Source organism: Nyctibius grandis, chromosome 4 (genome assembly GCF_013368605.1).
Source record: "Nyctibius grandis isolate bNycGra1 chromosome 4, bNycGra1.pri, whole genome shotgun sequence".
Classification (NCBI taxonomy): Eukaryota; Metazoa; Chordata; class Aves; order Nyctibiiformes; family Nyctibiidae; genus Nyctibius; species Nyctibius grandis.
In genome coordinates, this window is record NC_090661.1 from 33,370,030 (window position 1) to 33,389,370 (window position 19,341).

Here is a 19,341-nt window from a genome sequence, read left to right on the forward strand (position 1 = left end):
CTCTAACACAGGTTTAAACACAAGCCAGACCAAGGTCTTTGCCTTCAGGCCCTCCTCCCTTTCACCCTTGTTACCACATCTAACTGTTGGGTCTCAGAGCCAGTTACCCTACAGGGAAGCAGGAGGAGATAAGGCAAGCATGGTCTCCCCTTTGCAGCCGCTGCCCCAGGCAGCACATGCTGCCGGTCACAGAACAGCAGAGTAGCTACGTTCTCTTCAGCACCCTACAGTCCCTTCAATTTGCAGTGGATACGGCCCCAAATTCACACAGTTTTGTACTGCATGCAATACCAGGAGCTGGAAAGGGCAGACTTGATCTGCTTTCAGAGGAACAACCTCACTTAGTGATGCTTTCAGTGTTCACCTGTAGTGACTGCAATTTAGTTTCTAATCAAGAGGATGATGATAAACCACAAAAGCAACAGTTCAATATGGTTAAGACCAAGCAGGTCCTGTGAACATACAGTTACCAGTACCAAATGCAGCTCCCAAACCTGCGCTGTTCGTGTTTTCCATTCCTGCAAAACTTTTCAAGAATTTCCAACAATTAATTACACAAAAACCCAGATCTTTTGAAGTCAGATGGCAAGGATGATGATGTGGGCCCAAACACCTACTGTGTATGCATCCACAAAAAAAAGGCTCAGCTCAAGACCTGAAAGCAAGTCATCCACATCTTGAATGACTGCTATAACAATTAAGATGTTTGATATTCTAAATATATGCATGCATCTTTGTTTCCCCTCTGATCAGAAGTTTTCTTCTACCCACAATATTCCTCCAATATCAGTTACACAGAAGGGGAAGTTGTGGAAAAAATTTCCCTAGCCAACTCTACATACAGGGTATACTCCCAAGCATATGTATCTGCTTAGATTCTTGTTGGGATGGGGATTCAAGGTTGAAGAGCGTGGTGAGTATTTCTCCTAGAAACTTCATTGAGAGATGCTGTTCTGTTCTGGACTTCGCAACTGAGGTTTTGGAGTTTGGATGGAGCAACTCTTTGGGTACTGAACCAGAATGAACTAATAACAGTTCAGAGCTGACTTCAGCAAGGCCTCAAGGACTTTAAGAACTGGCCTACACAGCTTCCCTGCAGAGCAGGACCTGGGGGTGCCAATTCTCTGCATAAGAGATGCAGTATCCAAACCACCTCCACCAGATAAGATCTATTCATGAGTTGCTGGAAGCAAAAACTGTTTAGACTGTTCACCAAAATTATAATTTTTATACATCCTTTTAAAATCAAAGTTTAATTAATTTGGACAAGAAACTAGAGGAAATATTTGTCTCAAATGCAGGCTGAAACCAGCTAGCTTCCTCAGACATTGTTTTTCATTCACACCTTACACAGGGACAATGACCTTAAATGCTGCACTATAAATGAGGAAGCTGGTTCCTTAGGTATGTGGAACGTGGGGTATTTTTACTATGCAAGGAATTACATGAATTTTGGTTAATTCCAACTACAAAGGGATCACAGACTTCCTTCGTCATGCCAGGTAAAACAAAAGAATGTGAAATATCACTTGGCTGCCAGCTGAAAACACACAATTTTTGTACGTAGGTTCATGCTGCCCCTCCACTGGCAACACACACTGGCCAGGGAATGTGCAGAAAAGAGGCCCAGCAACTGCTCTGCAATCCAGACACTGGTACCAGCCTTCCAAATAAACCTGTCTGAAACAAAGCTTTATCAACTGCACGCTCAGTCCAGCTTATTAGGATAAAAATTTCACCTGCACCTGCACTCCCTACTTTACTCTCCAAGAGGCTGATGGACAACTGACAGAGACATTGGAAAGTCAGCTTTTCTTCTTCCTTTTTTTGAACTATAAAGTTTAGCATGGAACATTTTAGTTGGCCCACTGTGCTGAGTTTTATAAGTATTCCCCTCCAGTGCCAACACAACCTGAGCAGCTCTACACAAAATCAAATTTCAACAACTGAGAGTGTAGTTAGACTGGAAGTAACTGCAGCCACCTTCTCTCTTACCCCCACGTTCCTAAGATGGTCCACACTGTACACAAATACGATGCTGCTCCAAAGAAGTATGCAAAGTTGGCAGGATGGATAAAACTTTTCCCACTTCACCATTAAAAAGCAAAAACAAAATAAAAACACTCCCACACACCAGATAATGGGAGGGTAAGGCTGAGGGGGGGGAGGGGGGGAATTTTTGGTGGGTTATCACAAAAAAAAAAATCTTTCCTCTCCTCTTCCCCCAGGCATCACAAAGTGTTTGAACCAACCCCAAAGCTTTTTGTCTTTCTCATCTTTTTGAAGCCAATATTGATTATATTTTGGATTTTTTTTACCTTCGAAAGACTCTGAAAACAATAACTAATGAATACTAAAATTTCTCTGAGGCACAAGATCTCTAGAGCAGTGCTAGATACAGGGAAGCTAAGGCAAAAAAGGTTGCACGATTTACCTAAGTTCATAAAGTAGAGGTGATCCTGCAGGATTTTGGCTTTTCAGATGCATGCCAAACTGAGCAGACAGCATACCCCTCCTATCTGTTAGGGAGCTGCACATGAGCCGTTTTTAACACCCAGTTCAGTTTGCACTGGAACACTACTCAATATACTCGTGGTAACAGAACCAAGTATCACTCTTCATTTCTACTCTGCCTCGGCAAACTACTCTTCCTCTCAAGATCTCCTTCATGAGGGCTTTCTTTTTGCCATAACTACTTCAACTTCTCTGGAAGTCTGTAGGACCTCTCCCAGTCCAAATATTTCTGAAGGATACTCAGGAACCAGGACTGACTATTCATTTTTCACAGACATTAAAGGCCAACAAACTATAAGCCTCCTCTGCTACCCCTGCCTGAGAGAAGCAGCATTATGAAACAGTCTGCAATCCCAGCACAACATTTAGTTCCAGCAAGTGAACAGTGAAGAATCAAAAACCCAAACAAAGCAATCTCATCACCTTTCTGCCAGACCCCAAACCACAACAGGGCATAGAAGAGGAAACAGGAGTCTGTCACTAACAAGCGCAGAGGGAAGAGGCTCAATAGACACTCTTTTTTGCTGGGATAGATGAAGCACAGGTAACAGCAGCAGGTTGGTCCACCCTCTCTCTGCAGCTCATCTTCAGGGAAAAACTGACCTCCCCTGCAACTTGTTTTTGTTTCTGTGCTGTGCTGGAGGTTGATGCCATTTGTTTCTGTGCTACATTGGAGGTAAATGCCATTACATATGTACATGTCTCTTAAGGTATGGTGAATGAGCCAAAGCTTCCAGTTGGTTAAACAAGTCCCCAGCTTTCAACACTTTCACCTGAGTAGCTGAGTCAGAGTGTGCACCCAATGCTGCTATCATCACTTGGCTCATGCCTTAACAGTCAATCTCCTGCAGCCACTGGGAGCCTGGCTGTAGGAAGCCAGTAGAAGTTTTACCTGCGTGAATGATCCATCCTCATTGCATTCTGGGATGAAGACTGCTTCCTGGGGCTTCTTTGCCTGTTCCAGTGCTTGAGCTCTCTCTAATCGACACTTGCTTTGGCCAGCATCTACAAAAAGAAAAGCAAAACCCACTTATATCGCAAACACCATTGGCCTCTTCAAAAACTACCAGATGCACCACGCAGCTGCGGGGCGAAAAAAAACCCAAACAAATATAAGGCATCAAGGACCATTACCTGAACGTTAACGAGGCAGCTATGGAGCTAGCACTCATGATCCCAAAGACAAATACGAACCTAGACAATCAAACTACAAGCCAGTTAATGAAGATCTGCCTAATTTCCTAGGCAATAGTTTTTATGGTCATCCAAGGGCTCTGGAACCTTCTTCCAACAAGTGCTGGAGTACAATGTCCATACAGTAAAAGGCCTTCCCAGAGGAAGTTGTGTTTGTGTTATTATTAACAGCCTGAAACTGGATGGCTGAGCACAAGCCAAGTAATTCAGGCCCAGAAGTGAGCAATGTGGAAGAAGGGATGGTCCCAGCAAAGCTGCTTCTCTGAGCAACTCTCCCAGTAAGATGCCAAAATAACCAGCCACCCATCCAAACTTCCACCTTTGTGTGGTTCAGATAAGGTAGATATGCTATTACCTGTGCTTTTCTGAAACCCAGCTTCTACCTCTAGTCCCTGTGCTTACAGACAGGTGTGCATTATACTTTCTCATATGAGTTACTCACTTTGCTGCCAAGAAAAAACATTGCTCTGCAAGCAGAACTTGAAGGGGTTAAGATGTCAGCTCTGCACTTATTTCAGATGATGGCAGCACGTAGCATGACCTTCACCCCTTCCAGGTCTAGCTCAGTGTTACAGCGTGTAGACCCAGATAAGCCTAACGTTGATGACTGATGGGTCAAAGAGGAGAGTTTTGCCCTGCAGAGATACAGATTGACTCAGTGTTTACATTTAAAAACATGATGTCTAACAGTACTGCTGTTCAGTCTAGAAAGAGAAGAAAAACAGCAAACATCTGTTCCCATGTGACTCTGACACAGGGACCAGCACCTTCTTTCTTTTCCCATGAATCCACTGACAAAGATTTTTCAGTGCAGAAGCGGCAAAATCTGATCAGAATCTTTCAGCAGCACCATAGAGTGTGATCAAGGTTGAATCCCCATTCTACCAGGTACAGAAATCACAGTGGTTAACAAAAAAATTTCACTGGATCCCTGAAGATCCCATATTCTGCTTCACAGATCACATGAACTTCAACAACAGAATCACTAATACCAGCACTGAATTAGAAAGCCAGTCTGGGTTCTCAGATCAACTGAATTCACATTGCATGGCAATAGAGGCTATTTCCATCTAAGCCTGCCTAGATGCAGAAACCAATGACAATGCCGTAAATAGTGTTGATAAAGAGACAGACCAAAGCTTTCAAGCACACTACTTTATTTACACAACTGATGACTCAAGAGACTAAGTTTCCAGTTTGCCAACACAGTTTCATTTTAAACATATCACATTACTCCCCCCAAGAAGGATTTCAGAAGTATTCTGAAATTATGGAAATCAAACCCTTCTCTTTGGAAAAAGTCATTATTCATAGCAATAGTATTCAGCACAGATGCCTGTAGCTTAGGCACTGGGTTACAAAGCAAGAGTGCCTGTATCAGCTCTGCCATCGACCCACTGAGTGACTACAAGTCGGTCACCTCACCTCCCTATAACCTTGTGTCCCTTCTGATCCTATGTCACTCATCTTTAGACTGCAATTTGTTTGTGTGGTGTTTGCACAACACCCTTAGCACACGGAGCTTTGATCTAAGGTGCACCTAGTATGAGCTTGTATAAAAAGCAAGCTTGTTAATCACAGAATGAAGAGACTTTCTTGAATAAAATTTACACTGAATTTAGAGAAGCAGTATTTTTTTTTTCTAAGTAGCCATGATATAACCTCTAAGCTGGAATGTCCTTTTCTTCCTCCTACTTGCCAAAGTGACCAGATGATCAGACCTTGTGTGCACACCTCCACTGCAGGACGGTCCTGCCAACAGTACTGACCCTTCCAACACACGCTCGTTCTTTCAGATGAAAAGGAAGCACTGGCAATGCTGTTAACTGAACACCTAACTATCACCTGCAGATCTCCTGTTCAAGCTTAAGAGTCTAACCTTGCTTGGCATGACATAGGACATTATTACAAAACCAGATGGTGTGGCTGCACCTTCTGTTTTATAGCTAGCTGTCTGACTAAAAACATCTTTAAGTTCTGCTTCACAGGAGACAACTAAGTAGCAAAAATATCAGCATAGATTTATGCAAATCTGCACATATAAAGAAAGAAAAAAGTAAGAGAGTTAAGAATTTCTCAGGTGACAATCAAAGCACAGATTCACAAATGAAAGTGGGTTTTCAAGTCCTTCCATCTGAGGATACAGGACTGCAGACAAGCATATATGGTTCCTCTCCTGAACACAAAACAGAAGCGTAAAGCATTTTCACATAGCATCTACTTCAGTGCTGGTGCACTCACAACTACATGACTGAAACTGGATACTTCACCACATAGCTGGTAGGAACAAACATTTCATGATATCCCCTGTAGTACAAATACATTAGGAGCCCATGCAGAAGGAAGACTAACTCAGATGTTTTGTCCAATGAGCAGACAAACATGCACACAATCAAGCTCTTACTATAAGGAGAAGATAATATTAACATGTTACTGCTAAGTTGACTATGCTCCTCCTGGCAATTTTAACCAGCCTTTATAGATCAGACTCTTTACTACCACCCAGTAGACGACACTGTAGCACACCACTGCTACACCACAGCATTTAAGAGCTCATTGATGTTGCAGCATTCTCTTTCACAATTCAACCCTTGGCTCAAGTGATGTCTCTTCACAAATTGCTGCTGAAGTGCAGAGAAGACAGACAATTTTTATCCTGTTCATGAACACTCAGCCCTGATTACTTCTCCATTCCTCCCTCATTGATTTCCAATGGTTATGCCAGTCCTTTTACAGCCTTGACTTGAACCAACCACCTCTGTACCATGCTGGCTGCAGAGGTGTGTGCATACCGCTATCTTTTTTGTCTGTCGTTTCACATTTCAGTTCCAGTAAAAACAGTGCCTTTAACATCAACATTTACCAGTTTGTTTTTAAAAAGACTGTCAATCCTTCTCTTCCTCACTCCACAGGCTGGTATTTTTATAATGTTTGCATCAACATGTAATTTCAGTGGGATGACTTCACCTTGCTATTTTTGCTTTGTTAATTAGAAAATGTAAAATATTACATAAGTGCCAAGTGTTAAAAAGTAGCTGCCAAATAGCTTACCCAAATAAGATGCGTTACAAATTTTACTAAAGCCTGATGTTATGATGTAGATTCATATACCCATTTTGATCGTTTACTTGAGTGTTTCAGCACTTTTTCTTCCCTCTTCTTAAAAATGTTCTCTGAAGTATCAAAAACCAAGCTTATAAAACAGAATGGCATTAACGCATTCCAGTTTCATGGTCCAGACAGGCTAAATAGGACTTTATCCTCTCCCTTACATAAGGTGAAAAACCAAAACAGGATGACTTTTTTTTAAAAGCAGAGCTGTTTAATAATTTGACTTTAAATATCTTCAAACTTAGGACAGATTTACTACAGCTCAGAAAGCTGCCTTTTAAAGAAAATTAATTCTCAAGTTGGTAGCTGGGAACTAGAAGATTGTGAACTACAGCTGATGTTTTTGACATCTGTGGCCTAATCTGCAGAACGCAGGTGCACATAATTTTGGATTTTGCAATGAAGTTGGCTAGCTACCATGGTTGATCTTATCCATGAACAGTTTATTCAAATGAGACCACCGTGTCCCTCGTAATATAGACAGTGGACTCCTGAACAGGCCCCAAGAATTCCAGCATCCTCTCTTCAGCGGGCAGAGGTAGTTTGACACCACACAACATCATGATATAAAGACCCAAACTATCCTAATAATACAAAGTAAAACATCTCCAGGCATCCATGTAACACTAGCAGCAAATCTATACGATGTAACCACAAAAATCTAGCTATTTAATTTTAATTCTACTTTGTTTTTGTCAAAAGCTCAAAGGGCAAAAATTGATTCAAGCAGCTTTTGAACTATTTCTAGTTCCATTAGGTAGCTGCCTCACATACAGGCCAGGTCCCCACCAGGCATGAAGCAGTCCAGCTACACTGAAGTCAGCAGCTTCATATTCATTTACTACAGCCAACGATCTGTGTCTTTGTGTAAAACAGGCAAAACCAGAACCTGAGCAAACTACAAAAACATGCCCATCTGTCCCACAGGCTGTCAATCATTCTCCACTCTCCCTGTTGTTTTCCAGTTTCTGACAAGTTCTACATCTGGAATCTCCAACTTCTTTCTTTTCATGCCGACATGCTTTACCTCTCCTTTGATACCCACACACCACTTGCACTCCAGAGTTCCCTAACTTATTTGGAGCACACCTAAAAACATGCCTAAATTTGTGAAGTGATTGAAAGTGTCATTTCAGATCTTATTGACTAACTGCTGCCAAAGGGGGACCCACTTTATTCTCCCTCTAACTAGGAATAAGAAAGTTCAAAGACAAAACACATGGATCCAGCAAGTGGACTGAAAAAAGTGATTTCAAAATACCATCTTCTGCCAACAAGAACTGTAGGTAGAGAAGAAAGATTACCTTCAAACAATCCATCACTAGTCAGGAGACCTTCCTTTCCAGCACATTAGCCTAAAGCTGTGTTCATCCAGGTGTCCCAGGAGATGGGCTGAAGTCTCCTCTTAGAATTCCCACCAGTAACTTACAGATAGGTTAATTCTACATAGTGACTTGTGATTTAAGAACAAACTCTGTAACAACAGACTTTCAAAACCAACCATTATCAATCTAAAGGGAAATTTTTAAAACACTCCCACCTCTTTTTTTTTTTTTAAGTAAATAGATCAAACAAGTTCCTAGAAACCAATCCGTTAACATAGAACTTAAATGTGTTTTTAAGCCACAGATATCCAATATACCCTAACAATCACTGCACAGTCTTGACAGCTTGCCAAGACTCGTTTAACAAGTATTTGTCCTTCATCCCTGCAAAGTTTTGAGGCAGAACTCTTACTTGACATCAGATCTTAAGATGCCCGCTGACAAAAGATCCAGGTAGGAGTGCTTGGCTGTGTATTTTATGCACAGCTATGCCATCTGGAACTATTCTCTGGAATCTCAACGAGGCTCCATTTGTCATGGATGTTGTAGTTTGATCATTTTAAGCTGCTCCTGACTTTTAACCCTTTGTGATGTGAGTGAGGGTTCGGAGGGAGTTCAGATAATTTAGCACTGAAGGAATTTCATTGAAAAGCACGTGAGGAAGCTAGCAAGGAGCAAGAGCTGAATAAGAGTTATAGTTCCCAAAGGGCTAGCAAGATTTCATCTTTAAAGGTCCTTAGCTTCTTGAGAGAGAGCAGAGAGCCAAGCTGAATCAAAAAGGTTCTGTTTTCACTATGGAAACCATTCTGCTTGCCTTGGCACAAGCACAATTCAAGTTATCAGCATATGAAATAGGAAACCTATGGTAATTTGGGGTGCAGAATGATGCCTTGCTCTGCTGTCCACGATATACTTCCTCTTTTCCTTACTTTAGTTACCTGGGTTCCCCCCCTCCTCAGAGAAGGAAGAACAAGTTAAAATTGCTCATTTCATAAGGATAAGTTCTTGGATACAGTATTTATCACAATTGCACGTGACTGAGCTCAATGGCCCATGGGATACCTTCCAGTTCTATGGGAGTTCCCCTGTAGAGCATCTCTGCATGAAGGCTGTTCAGGGTAAACCTGGTGCCTTACTGCAGCAGCAGAAGGTGCTCGAACACTACTGGTGATACCTTGCTTTGGGGGAGTACAAGATACAGACCTGGCCAACCACCTGTAGTTGGGCACACCTGTCTTGCTACTGTCTGTATTTGCCAAGAACAGTGATCTTTATGCACAACTAGAGGTCATATTCCTAACGCGACTAGAAAAACAAAATACCTTTCAATAGCAGCACACACAGAAATTACCAGCAAGGTTAAATTTGAATGCGATAGTTAAAAGAATATTCCTACTTCACAGAGATTCATGGGAGTGTTAGTGGGTTAAAAGCAAGACTTGCAGTTATCAAACACTCCCAGGTTATTAGGCACCATATAGCACCACACGGTAAGGAGAAAAAGGAAAAGAGAACACGAGCAGTTTCAGCTAAACATTTCAGTTGTGTCTGAGAGAACAAAGGAACGTATACTTTACCTGTGCTTAAGACAAAAAAGTCTTTAGTTACTTCTTTGGGACTCTTTGCAATCACAATATACAGTAGGTTGTGTAGTTTGGCAATCAACATTTTCTCCACTTCCAGAAACAGACACTTCTGCATATGGATGTACCACATTTCAGATCTCATGTTTTAAGTGACTGAACAGTGCCAGTTTATGTGCCAATATCAGCCATGGAGTTGCTTATCTAAGCCACTCTGCTCATGTGATGAAAGGAAAAGCAGGACTCCCACTCTATTTCTTCTCATTGTGATACTCAAAAACACATCGCTTGCAAGAACAGTCCAACCACTTCTTGGACCTTGAGAAGAAAGCTTCTGGGTTTCCAGTACTCAGAACGCAGCATGATTCAGAGGCCTTTTTCTATGCTACGGAAGAGAAGCTGCCATAAAGCAACCCAGCAGCAGTGAGATATTAAAAAAAAAAAACCCCAAACATACAAGTAAGCTTTTTTCCAATGAGAAACTGTTTAAAAGAGAGCAATATTTGAGGTCATGCTCATAATTCACCTGAACCATAAAGCTTGTCAATATATTGAAAAGGTATTTCCATTTTAGAACAAGTAATTCTGACAAAGATACATTTTATAATAGTAAAAAAGCCTTCATAAACAAAAGTCAGGCTTAAACATGCCATAATATGCCTATTTATCCTTCCACAGGGATTTTAATGAGTTTCTCCTGTCACTTTAACCAATTGCTAAAAACATCTGTGCCATCTGCCCTCTGAGTCAATTGTGCTCTCAGAAAATGTACTCAACTTGATTTTTCACTTCACTGCAGAAGCAAACCATTTGTGTGGCAAGACATCAATATCCCATAAAAAAAGTTGCAATTTCATCTGTAGACTATGCTGAAGAGCTGAATTGAGAGAGAAACAATATTCTCACTTTTAAGTAGATGTGTAACAGCAAACAGGCAAAAAAGAGGCCATGTAAAGCCTTGCACGCATTTGTCTTCTTAATTAGCTCAGCACAGAAAGGCTGTGTATGTCTGAAAAGGGACTAGACACCCAATGTGCACCACACATTCTTCTGCACTCCACATCCCTATCACTCAAAGGTATCTGAATTCCTCACCAGCGCAAGTAGCAAGAAAGATCTCTTCTTCCAGGATCTGATTTTGCATTTCCATGGGGCCAGCTCCTTCTGCTCTGCAGACGCATTTTTCAGTGATGTCTCTGGCTCCTTTGCCTTCTTTCATTGATAATTTGGTCAGTTCTTACTCCTGTCACCTAAACCCAGACTCAGATACCCATGCTCACACAAATGCACAATTTCAATCAGATTACTCACGGAGCACGGTACTAAACTCAAGGGTCTAAGAATCCTGTTTCTTATGAGGTAGGACTCCCATTCCTCCCCTCAAAGGCATTTGAAATCCACCTACCTTTGCACCGGCCACGATGTGTCACGCTGAGACTTGACTCCCGGCATTTGGCTCGCTGGTAGTCGCACATGGACTCGTACGTTCTGCCATCAGAGGCACAGAGGGGTTTGGACTGGGACCTGGAGCAATGCAGGTTACACTGAGGGTCTCTGTCACGGTCGCTTATTAAAAACTGAAGGAAGTGAAAAAAAGGAGGGAGGGGAAAAAAAAAATACTGATTTTGTTTGGTTTCCCAAAACAGAGCATGGTGTATTTTGTTTTTATGACAATCGCAATATGGTCTATAATGCTGTTTAAGCTGCCTACCAAAGCTGACTTTGCCTGAAGAGAACATAAATGAAACACGTACATCTTTAAAAAAAATTAAGGGTCTTTGCCATTCCATTTTCTTTAATAGAACGGAAACATTACTCACTCTGCCTCACTTCTGAAAACACAAGATGTGCAAAGCCAAACACAACCCACACGGGAAGGGCAATACTGAGTCACAACAGCCCAGCTTGCCCAGCACCCTGCCACAAACAGCATCTTGTACTACACCATTTTAGTCAGAGGTACAAGAAACATCGCTGAGGATGAAGGAATCCAAATAACCTATCAAGATAGGCCTTGGTAGTTGAACAAGGGATGTGGCCAGCTTTATATCACCAGTTAGTTGTTTTTTAAAGCATAATTATGCCGTCTGTGGATACCACCTGCAACAGCATACCTGCACAGTCCCAAAGACGCATTTTGTTCCTTCCCAACGACATCCTGCCCAGCTGGCAATTGCATTCCATGCATCCCACAATCTAATTGCACACTATGTGAAAAGCTATTTCCTTTCAGAAGTTTGAATTTGTCATCTTTCTGAATACCTTCTCTTCCCAAGCATTCAGTTTGGATGCAGCCTGTTTTCTATAAACATGGCACTCCTTTCTTGTCAGTCTCTCAACGCAAAGAACCCCAGTCTCCCAATTCCTTGCCCAGAAGACTTCCTCCTTACCACAATCATTGCTGTTTCCCTTCTCTGAAGACAGCTTGGCTTCTGCCTTATCTTTTGGAGATGGGGAAACCCACAATGCACATGAATGGGTTCCCATTTTCTGTCCACCTGCTCCCTGCAAATCCCAACATCTGGCAGTAGCTTACTGTTGTACCTTCAGCTGTACTCTGAGCTGCCTATAGGGACAGCCAGGTTTCTTTCACAAGTTCATACTGTCTTCCTAAGGACCCCGACTGCCAGTCCTCTTTCCATAACCATTGGAAGAGTTTCAGCACTGACTGACACCCTGCCTGCATGCACAAAGCCACGGCTCTCCAAGTGTGTTGATAGCTGGAAGCCTTACAGGGAAGTGTGAGTCATTGCCATAATCACCTTGGTGTTACAGTTGCCTACAAAGCTGTCTGCTCTATGCTTTGAGGTTAAAGCTGTTGAAAAAACATTGCCTGAAGCCTAGCTTGGGCTGGTTTTTACCCACTCCAAGAACATGCATCTCTGAAATTTGTTTTTTGACATTTAAAAAAAATTCTTCACCCCCTTTCTCTCCCTGATCAAATGAGATGAAAAACAATTGAGAAGTTGCATATTTTCATATAAAAACATATTAGCTCTGTACTGCTGGATCTTTTGAAGACTCATGCATTACTAAAAACCCTATTTAAACATGACTGCTGGGAAAAGTAAGCAAGGTCTGCACTTGTTTTAACTTGGGTGGGGCAAACTTTTTAAAAAAAATCTCATCTGTCAGAGACTTGCCAAAATTTGTAACAGCAAAGAGTTTTTAAAATGTGTTTGTTCCTTCTCTGCAACACTTTCTATAACCTGGCAACACCTGTTCCAAATGGGAAATTGGAAAATTTAAACCTGAAGGCAATTTTAAATGGTTTATAGAGACCTGGACTAGACTATAAAAACACTGTAAAGCTGGACCAGATTTTTGCCCAGTTCTTGTCAGGGGTTGGACTATCACAAGTTATCTTGGAATTGCTCTGGCTACAATAATGTCTTTCTGTAGCCCCAGAGGTGCAAAGATCACCAACGAATGTAAACATACAGCAAAAAGCAGCAGACTGAAGGTACTGAAGCTTCCTCCCAGCGCATGACGTCAGAGACCCTGAAAGACTCACAACGCTTTTCAGCTGTCTGTGTAAACAGACTTTAAAAGCAGAGCTGCCTGATAGCACAGTATGATGCACATACAGCAATTAAATATTCAGTAAAACACAGAAGACATTCTGGTTTAGAAGAAACACATGCATCTGCCATTTATCACAACTTTGAGGACTTGAGCTACTGGCATGAAACATTTTGCAAATTCTTTGTGTCAGAAGCTGAGTTTCACAGATCAGAGTTACCCAGAGGTGCACCAAAAAAGCTAGAATACTGGTTGCCAGCATCAACCATGTTACAAACTTATTGAAAACTCAGCTTGTATCATGAAAACTCACCTAAGCCTTCTGCAGCCTGTACCAAAATACTTAGTAAAGACAGGCCTTGCAGGCCAGGAATGCCCCTCTTTCCAGAAAGGGCATCTCTGAAGAATAGAAAGTCCTTCTCAGGGCTGACAAATGAGCTAAATCTAAGGCTACGGAGCAGCCTTCCTCCAGTGCCTCCTCACAGAGTGATGGGGAGGAACAGCTCAGCATTGATTAATTATGAGGGCCTGAGGAAACATGCAGAGCACTCCAATGCAGTCTGTGAAGTTCTTCCCTACCCAAATTAAGCCAAGAACCATGTTATAAAAAAAAAAAAAAAATCAAAGCCTTTTTAGCATTTGTAATTTGGATTACAGCAGGGAGCCCACACAGCATGTTAGGTGCTTTCCAGACACTGAAGATACCACACCTGCCTTGCCAAAAAAGTTTATGGTTTACGTAGTTGCACAAGATGGTGCTTGTTTTGTTCAGCTAGATTATAATTGTAAAAGTCTGCCTTAATTTCCAGAAGGATCCAGGATCATGCCTATCTGATTGGGGTTCTTCTTATGTGATCAGACAGCACTGCCAGAAAGGCTAGATCTCCTGGAGATACTACTGAAGGTCTTCAAAAACTCCGCCTTAGAGTAGGGCACCTGCTCCACTGTAGCTCAGAGTCCTTGTCTTTGCTCAGCAGCTCTGCCAGCTTTCAGATAGTAAAATGGTGTTTCTTTGTCCCGTTTCTAGATGGTAAGTGTTCGTGCTACAGAAGTGATCAACACAGACCATCCAGAGACATCTAACATACTGTTTTGAGCATCCATCCCCTCCTGCCCAGGCACAGAGAGTTTTCTTTCTAATATTTTGCCCGAGAGCATGACAACTGCCCTCGTTTGTAAGAAGCCTCAGTCACTTGAAGAAAAACACTAGATGAATGCTGAAATATGTGTCTGCCCCTGGGAAGAGCGCTTGAATCTGTCATTTTAACAGCTAGGACTACAACTCATAAGTTACTCGTTCCCAGTTCTTTATTCCCACTTCAAGCAAGCAGGCACTGCTTTTCCAAGGAGCACAGCCGTGCTCCAAGAGAGCACTTTGGTCACTGCAGGAAATACTGCTGCACCAGGCAGAGGGCTGGAGCAACATGCACAGGGCACCCTGACACCTGGCTACCCACCCTGCCCAGACACAGCTGAGGCAGCAGCCTGACTCTCTGCCCCTTCAAACCAGAGGAAGCATAGCAAGATATTCTGCCTTTAACACCCAATGTCCTATTATGACCCCTGAAGCTCAAATCAAAGCCTCAGGATGCCTGCACAAAGAGGCTTTGCAAACAACTGAATCAACACTCACAGAGCTATGCTTGGTGCTGTACCCACAAACACACAATATGAACAGATCTGGGAAAAAGTAACCCTGCAAAAACATGTGCAGCACCAGCAGGTTTCCAAGCCATCTAGAAAGAAGAGGGAAATAATGATCTTAGCTCTGAGATTTCTCAAAGCTTCTTTTTGATACCCGTGTTCCCATTTGCTTCAGCATCCAAAACAAATGGGACTGGGGATGGTGTCACTGGCTTATCAGTCCTTTTCTCTCCTCTGTTTTCCTCCATGAGAGAAAAACTGTTAAAAGCAGAACTAAAAAAACCCACAAACCCCCATATAAATCACACAAAAACTAGCAGGAATAATCTGTTTTCCAGGGAAATGTTAAAATGGACCAGGTTGCAAATGGTATCCTTTAAATGTAGACTCAATACTAAAATAACGATAAGTAACACTAGTACGAAACAACAGTATTTGTATTTTCATAGCATTCACTTAAATTAAGGGAGCCTGCACAGCTCCTACACCAGTCAGTTTGAGTCCTTGCCCTAAAGAGCTTCCAATTCAATGCAGCTCTCAGAGCATCTTTTTATGTCAAATGCTGTATCTGTATAAGGACATAAACCTCCTCCTTTAGCAAATACATTTACACAGGTGCTTGCAGAAACCACTTCCCAAACTACTTTCTGCTTCTTCAGACTTGAAAAGAAAAAGGAAAGATAAGAGGTCAGAATGAAGTTAACTTTGCCAACAAAGCATATCTGTTCTTTTTCTCCACACCTCAACACCACTGCTGACAAACAACAAACACTGATTAAAGGCTTTTTAATGCCTGTGAAGGAAAGCAGACTCCCTGCAGCTGCACAGCAGCTGGGAACACTTGTGTTATTTAGCAGAGAAAGGTCTGACCCCACAAGTGAAAATGAGCTTGGTGGTCACTCATTCTATTCACCATCTGGGTACATTATAAGCACAAACAGAACAGCACAGCCCTTTGTGATGGGGGTAACAAGAAATGGCCAAGGCATTGCAGTACCAGAGTAACGTGCTTAGCAAGGCCTTCAGGGAAAAGAGGGAGCAAGGACACAAGTGACATGAGCCTGAGAAGGTGGAAGTCTATTAGAAAAAAATGTACAAGAGTCCATTACAGTTCAAAACAGAGATGCCCCCCCGCTGTTCAGCAGCTTAGCCTCCAATTAGAACTGCAGGCTGCTCCCTAACAAAACTGGGGAGTAGAGAGAGCAAGAAAACAGCACACGCAACAACTACTCCTGTTTTGGCAGACTTCAAGTTTGAAGACCCTTAGAATACATCTTTGGAAAAAGTGATCGATCATCAATCTAGGTATGTTCATACAGCACAGATCACTCACCCATTCGTCTAAGCACTCGGACTGGCCTGTCTTAAGTAAAAATGAGTGAGTCCTTCCCAGGGAGAATTCCCCAGGAAAATTATATCTTTTTGTACCTTAAAGGAGACTATAAACTTCTGGACATTTTTGTTGCTGTTGGAAAGCATCATTTCACATTTCCTAGTTTTAACCTCACAGATTTGTGTCTTGGTTTCAGGCTCCAAAGTGGTGCAACTAGCCATACTGGAGGCAGAGCTGGAGCCAAGTCCCAGTTTTAATCATGGCTAGACTCTCAGCCCCATGGCAGGTTGCCTACAGGGGACAAGGACTTCAGCTTCAAACATGGATTTAGGACTTCAGCCAAGTCTCCTGCCATGGAACCAGAAGCCTAGCAGGCCTCAAAGGTGTCAAAGATCCTGCTCTAAGCCAGAGACCCAAAATGCTTGGCTTCTAGAAATACAAAGTGAAAATCTGAAGGCCTTAGAAACTCTAGCAGAGATGGGACTGTCAGGGCTTGCAGTCTTCCATGTGCAGAAAGATATCAACCAGCCAGAACCACCACAACTCCAACAGCTGACCAAGGTGTCCAGCCTCTGTCCTGAAAGCACCCATGCAGCCTCAGAACCTATTAGTGAAAAAAGGCTTCCAAGCAAGCTTCCTGGGAAGTCTGTTATGTGTTTGGGGGTAGGGGTAGGAAGAGATTGATTCATTTTAATATCCCCTTTTGGAAATGCTCACAAGTTTGTATTTCACTCACATCTGGGTTACTTTGGTTTAAGAATATGTTTTTAAACCAAAGTTTCTCAAGGTCCTGCATCTTAACAAGTTCCAGTCCTTGTGAGGGTGTTTTCTAGCATCCTACAATTTTATACTGAGACCTAAGGCTTTCCCAACAAATTTTAGAAGGGCACAGCACTTTCCTCGGATAGGAGGGACTTATGAGAAGGATATTGTAATACTTTTATTCCTCGAGTCATCCCATCTGCAAAGTGAAGATTCTAGCCTAAGTTAAAGCACCACTTATGTTTCAACCCCAGGCCCCCAGCTGTGCAAACAAGAATGGGTTCAAAGCACAGAGCCTGTGCTTGAAGATGGTGAAGGCTGGGCAAACATATGGGATCACACCACAAAGCAGGCAAACTCTACATGCATTTGTATGAGTTGAATTCAAGACAGTTTTCTGCCCTTACAGGCTAGAAACCTCATTTTCTAGTCATTTCCCCACCATCCTCTCTCAATCTTTGTTTTGTGTAAGCCACTACAATAAAGGAGAATGTTTAAGTATTGTGCTTCATCTGCTGGCTGACTTCTAGCTAAGAAATACTACTTTCGTTTTCTTCACAAACTGATCCCCAAACATGATGCAGCAGCTGTGCTCTGCTTTTAGAAGATGAGGTACTAGATCCAAAGGAGTTGCCTAACTGCATATTTGAAAGGCCCATCTATGACAAACGGTTCAGGAGAAACCCTTAGAATCTAACTTCATCCCAGAGAAGCTCTACGGGCTTTTTTTGTTGTTGTGGTTTTGTTTTTAACAGAAAATGCCATTGCAGTCAGGAGTGAACTTTTAAAATTGTATCTTTTTTGCCTTTGAGGTGCAAGTTTATGCAAGTGCTTAACTACAGTTGACCTGTGGGAAGGAAAATACCAGAGACATCAAGGACAATAAGTTTATTTCAGATTTTAAAATAATCCTTTCTTCCACAGAATTTTTATCCACATGCCTGTATCACCATTATAAATAAGTTACTTCGATTTTATAAGTACCAAGTTTAAGCACCTCCAAAGTTGTACCACAGGTCAGTATACCGATCATCTGAAAAGGAGGAAACCAAAACTCTAAAACACAAAATAGAAATTTTAGCTCAAGTCTCACATTTCTAACACATGACTTCTAAACCTTCTAGTAAGTTTGGCAATATTAAGGTAGAGACTGATTTAATTCCTTTGAAATAACATTACTTCAGCTTCTGTCAAAGCTCACTCTCCTACTCAGATTATTCTTGCAGCCAAAATGACATGCAAGCCTAGAACAAACTTGAGATTAAATTTAATTTGTCAAACACATTGACAAGAGAAGGCATGCTTAACTTGGACTACTTCTTCTCTTTAGCTTTGCTACTATACATATTGAACCAGATAGAAAATCCAGATGTTTACATAGTCAGGCAATGAACTTCTTATCCCAAAGAAAATGACAGCAAAACTTCCATTGACATAAAAGGTGGAATCTTCTCTTTAGTAAATAGTATTGTTTAATAACATGAGCCGGTCTTTTTGGTTTAGGGATTCCTCTGCTTATTCAGCATAACTCAAAAACAAACTCAAAACATCCTTCTGTGTAACTTATGCCAAGCTAGTCTCCTTTGAGTAACCATACCCCCTACTTTAGTTTGTCATAATGATAGTTGAGGCTGTTTTTCTCCCCTAGCAAATGTAGCAGGATCACAACTTTGTGCTGTCACTAGAAGGTGAGAAGTCTGCTATTCCATTGTAATGGCGTATGTTTTCCTCAGAAGCTCTCAAGAAAGCAGAAGGGTTGAAGCAATGTCAAGTGCATACTTTAAAAACAGACAGTATCTCAAGCAAGATTTCTGGGAAGAGTGAACCCTATCCTTACATAAATAACATCATGCTGAATGCTTTAAACCATTGCATACGTTCTTCATTATCTGGAGCAAACCCTCTTGGCCCCGATTCTCTTGAATCATTGAGGAGACTGAAGTACATGCTTTCTTACCCTCCACTGTATAAGCCACTAAAAGTCAGTTCCAGGATTTGTAGAGTTCTGTGCACTCACATGGCAAGTTTAGCCACATACAGAAAGTGGCTATGAAATAATACTTTCCTGAGCCTATTTTCCCCCTTGTACTATATCTAGTAGGACTGTCTACGCAGCCAGCCTGTGAAAGCTACTTCCCCATTTAGAAGAGCTTGGAGAACTGCAAACAGAATGGCCATCAGTTCTGAGCTCTTGAAGTGTTAGAAGATGGAAGTTTACCTAATTAGATCCAGCAGTGTGATCCACAGTAATCTTCCCCTCCACCTATATTTAGTTCCTTCCTAATAATTCCACTGGGGCCTATCGCTGCTCAAGAACAACAGTGCAAGACCCTTCCCTTGAATTTGTCTCAAG

At 41.9% G+C, this 19,341-nt stretch overlaps 1 protein-coding gene across 5 annotated transcripts in view; it reads right to left on the reverse strand.

Annotated features, from left to right (window-relative positions):
• Nucleotides 1-19,341, reverse strand: part of SMOC1 (SPARC related modular calcium binding 1) — a 144,565-nt gene that overhangs the window by 88,881 nt on the left and 36,343 nt on the right. For all 5 annotated transcript variants that reach the window (XM_068399282.1, XM_068399284.1, XM_068399283.1 and 2 more), the window contains exons 2-3: nt 11,133-11,304; nt 3,407-3,519 (exon numbers count right to left, since the gene is read on the reverse strand). In XM_068399282.1, coding sequence (XP_068255383.1) covers nt 3,407-3,519; nt 11,133-11,304 — 285 coding nt within the window. The remainder of the gene's footprint in view (nt 1-3,406; nt 3,520-11,132; nt 11,305-19,341) is intronic.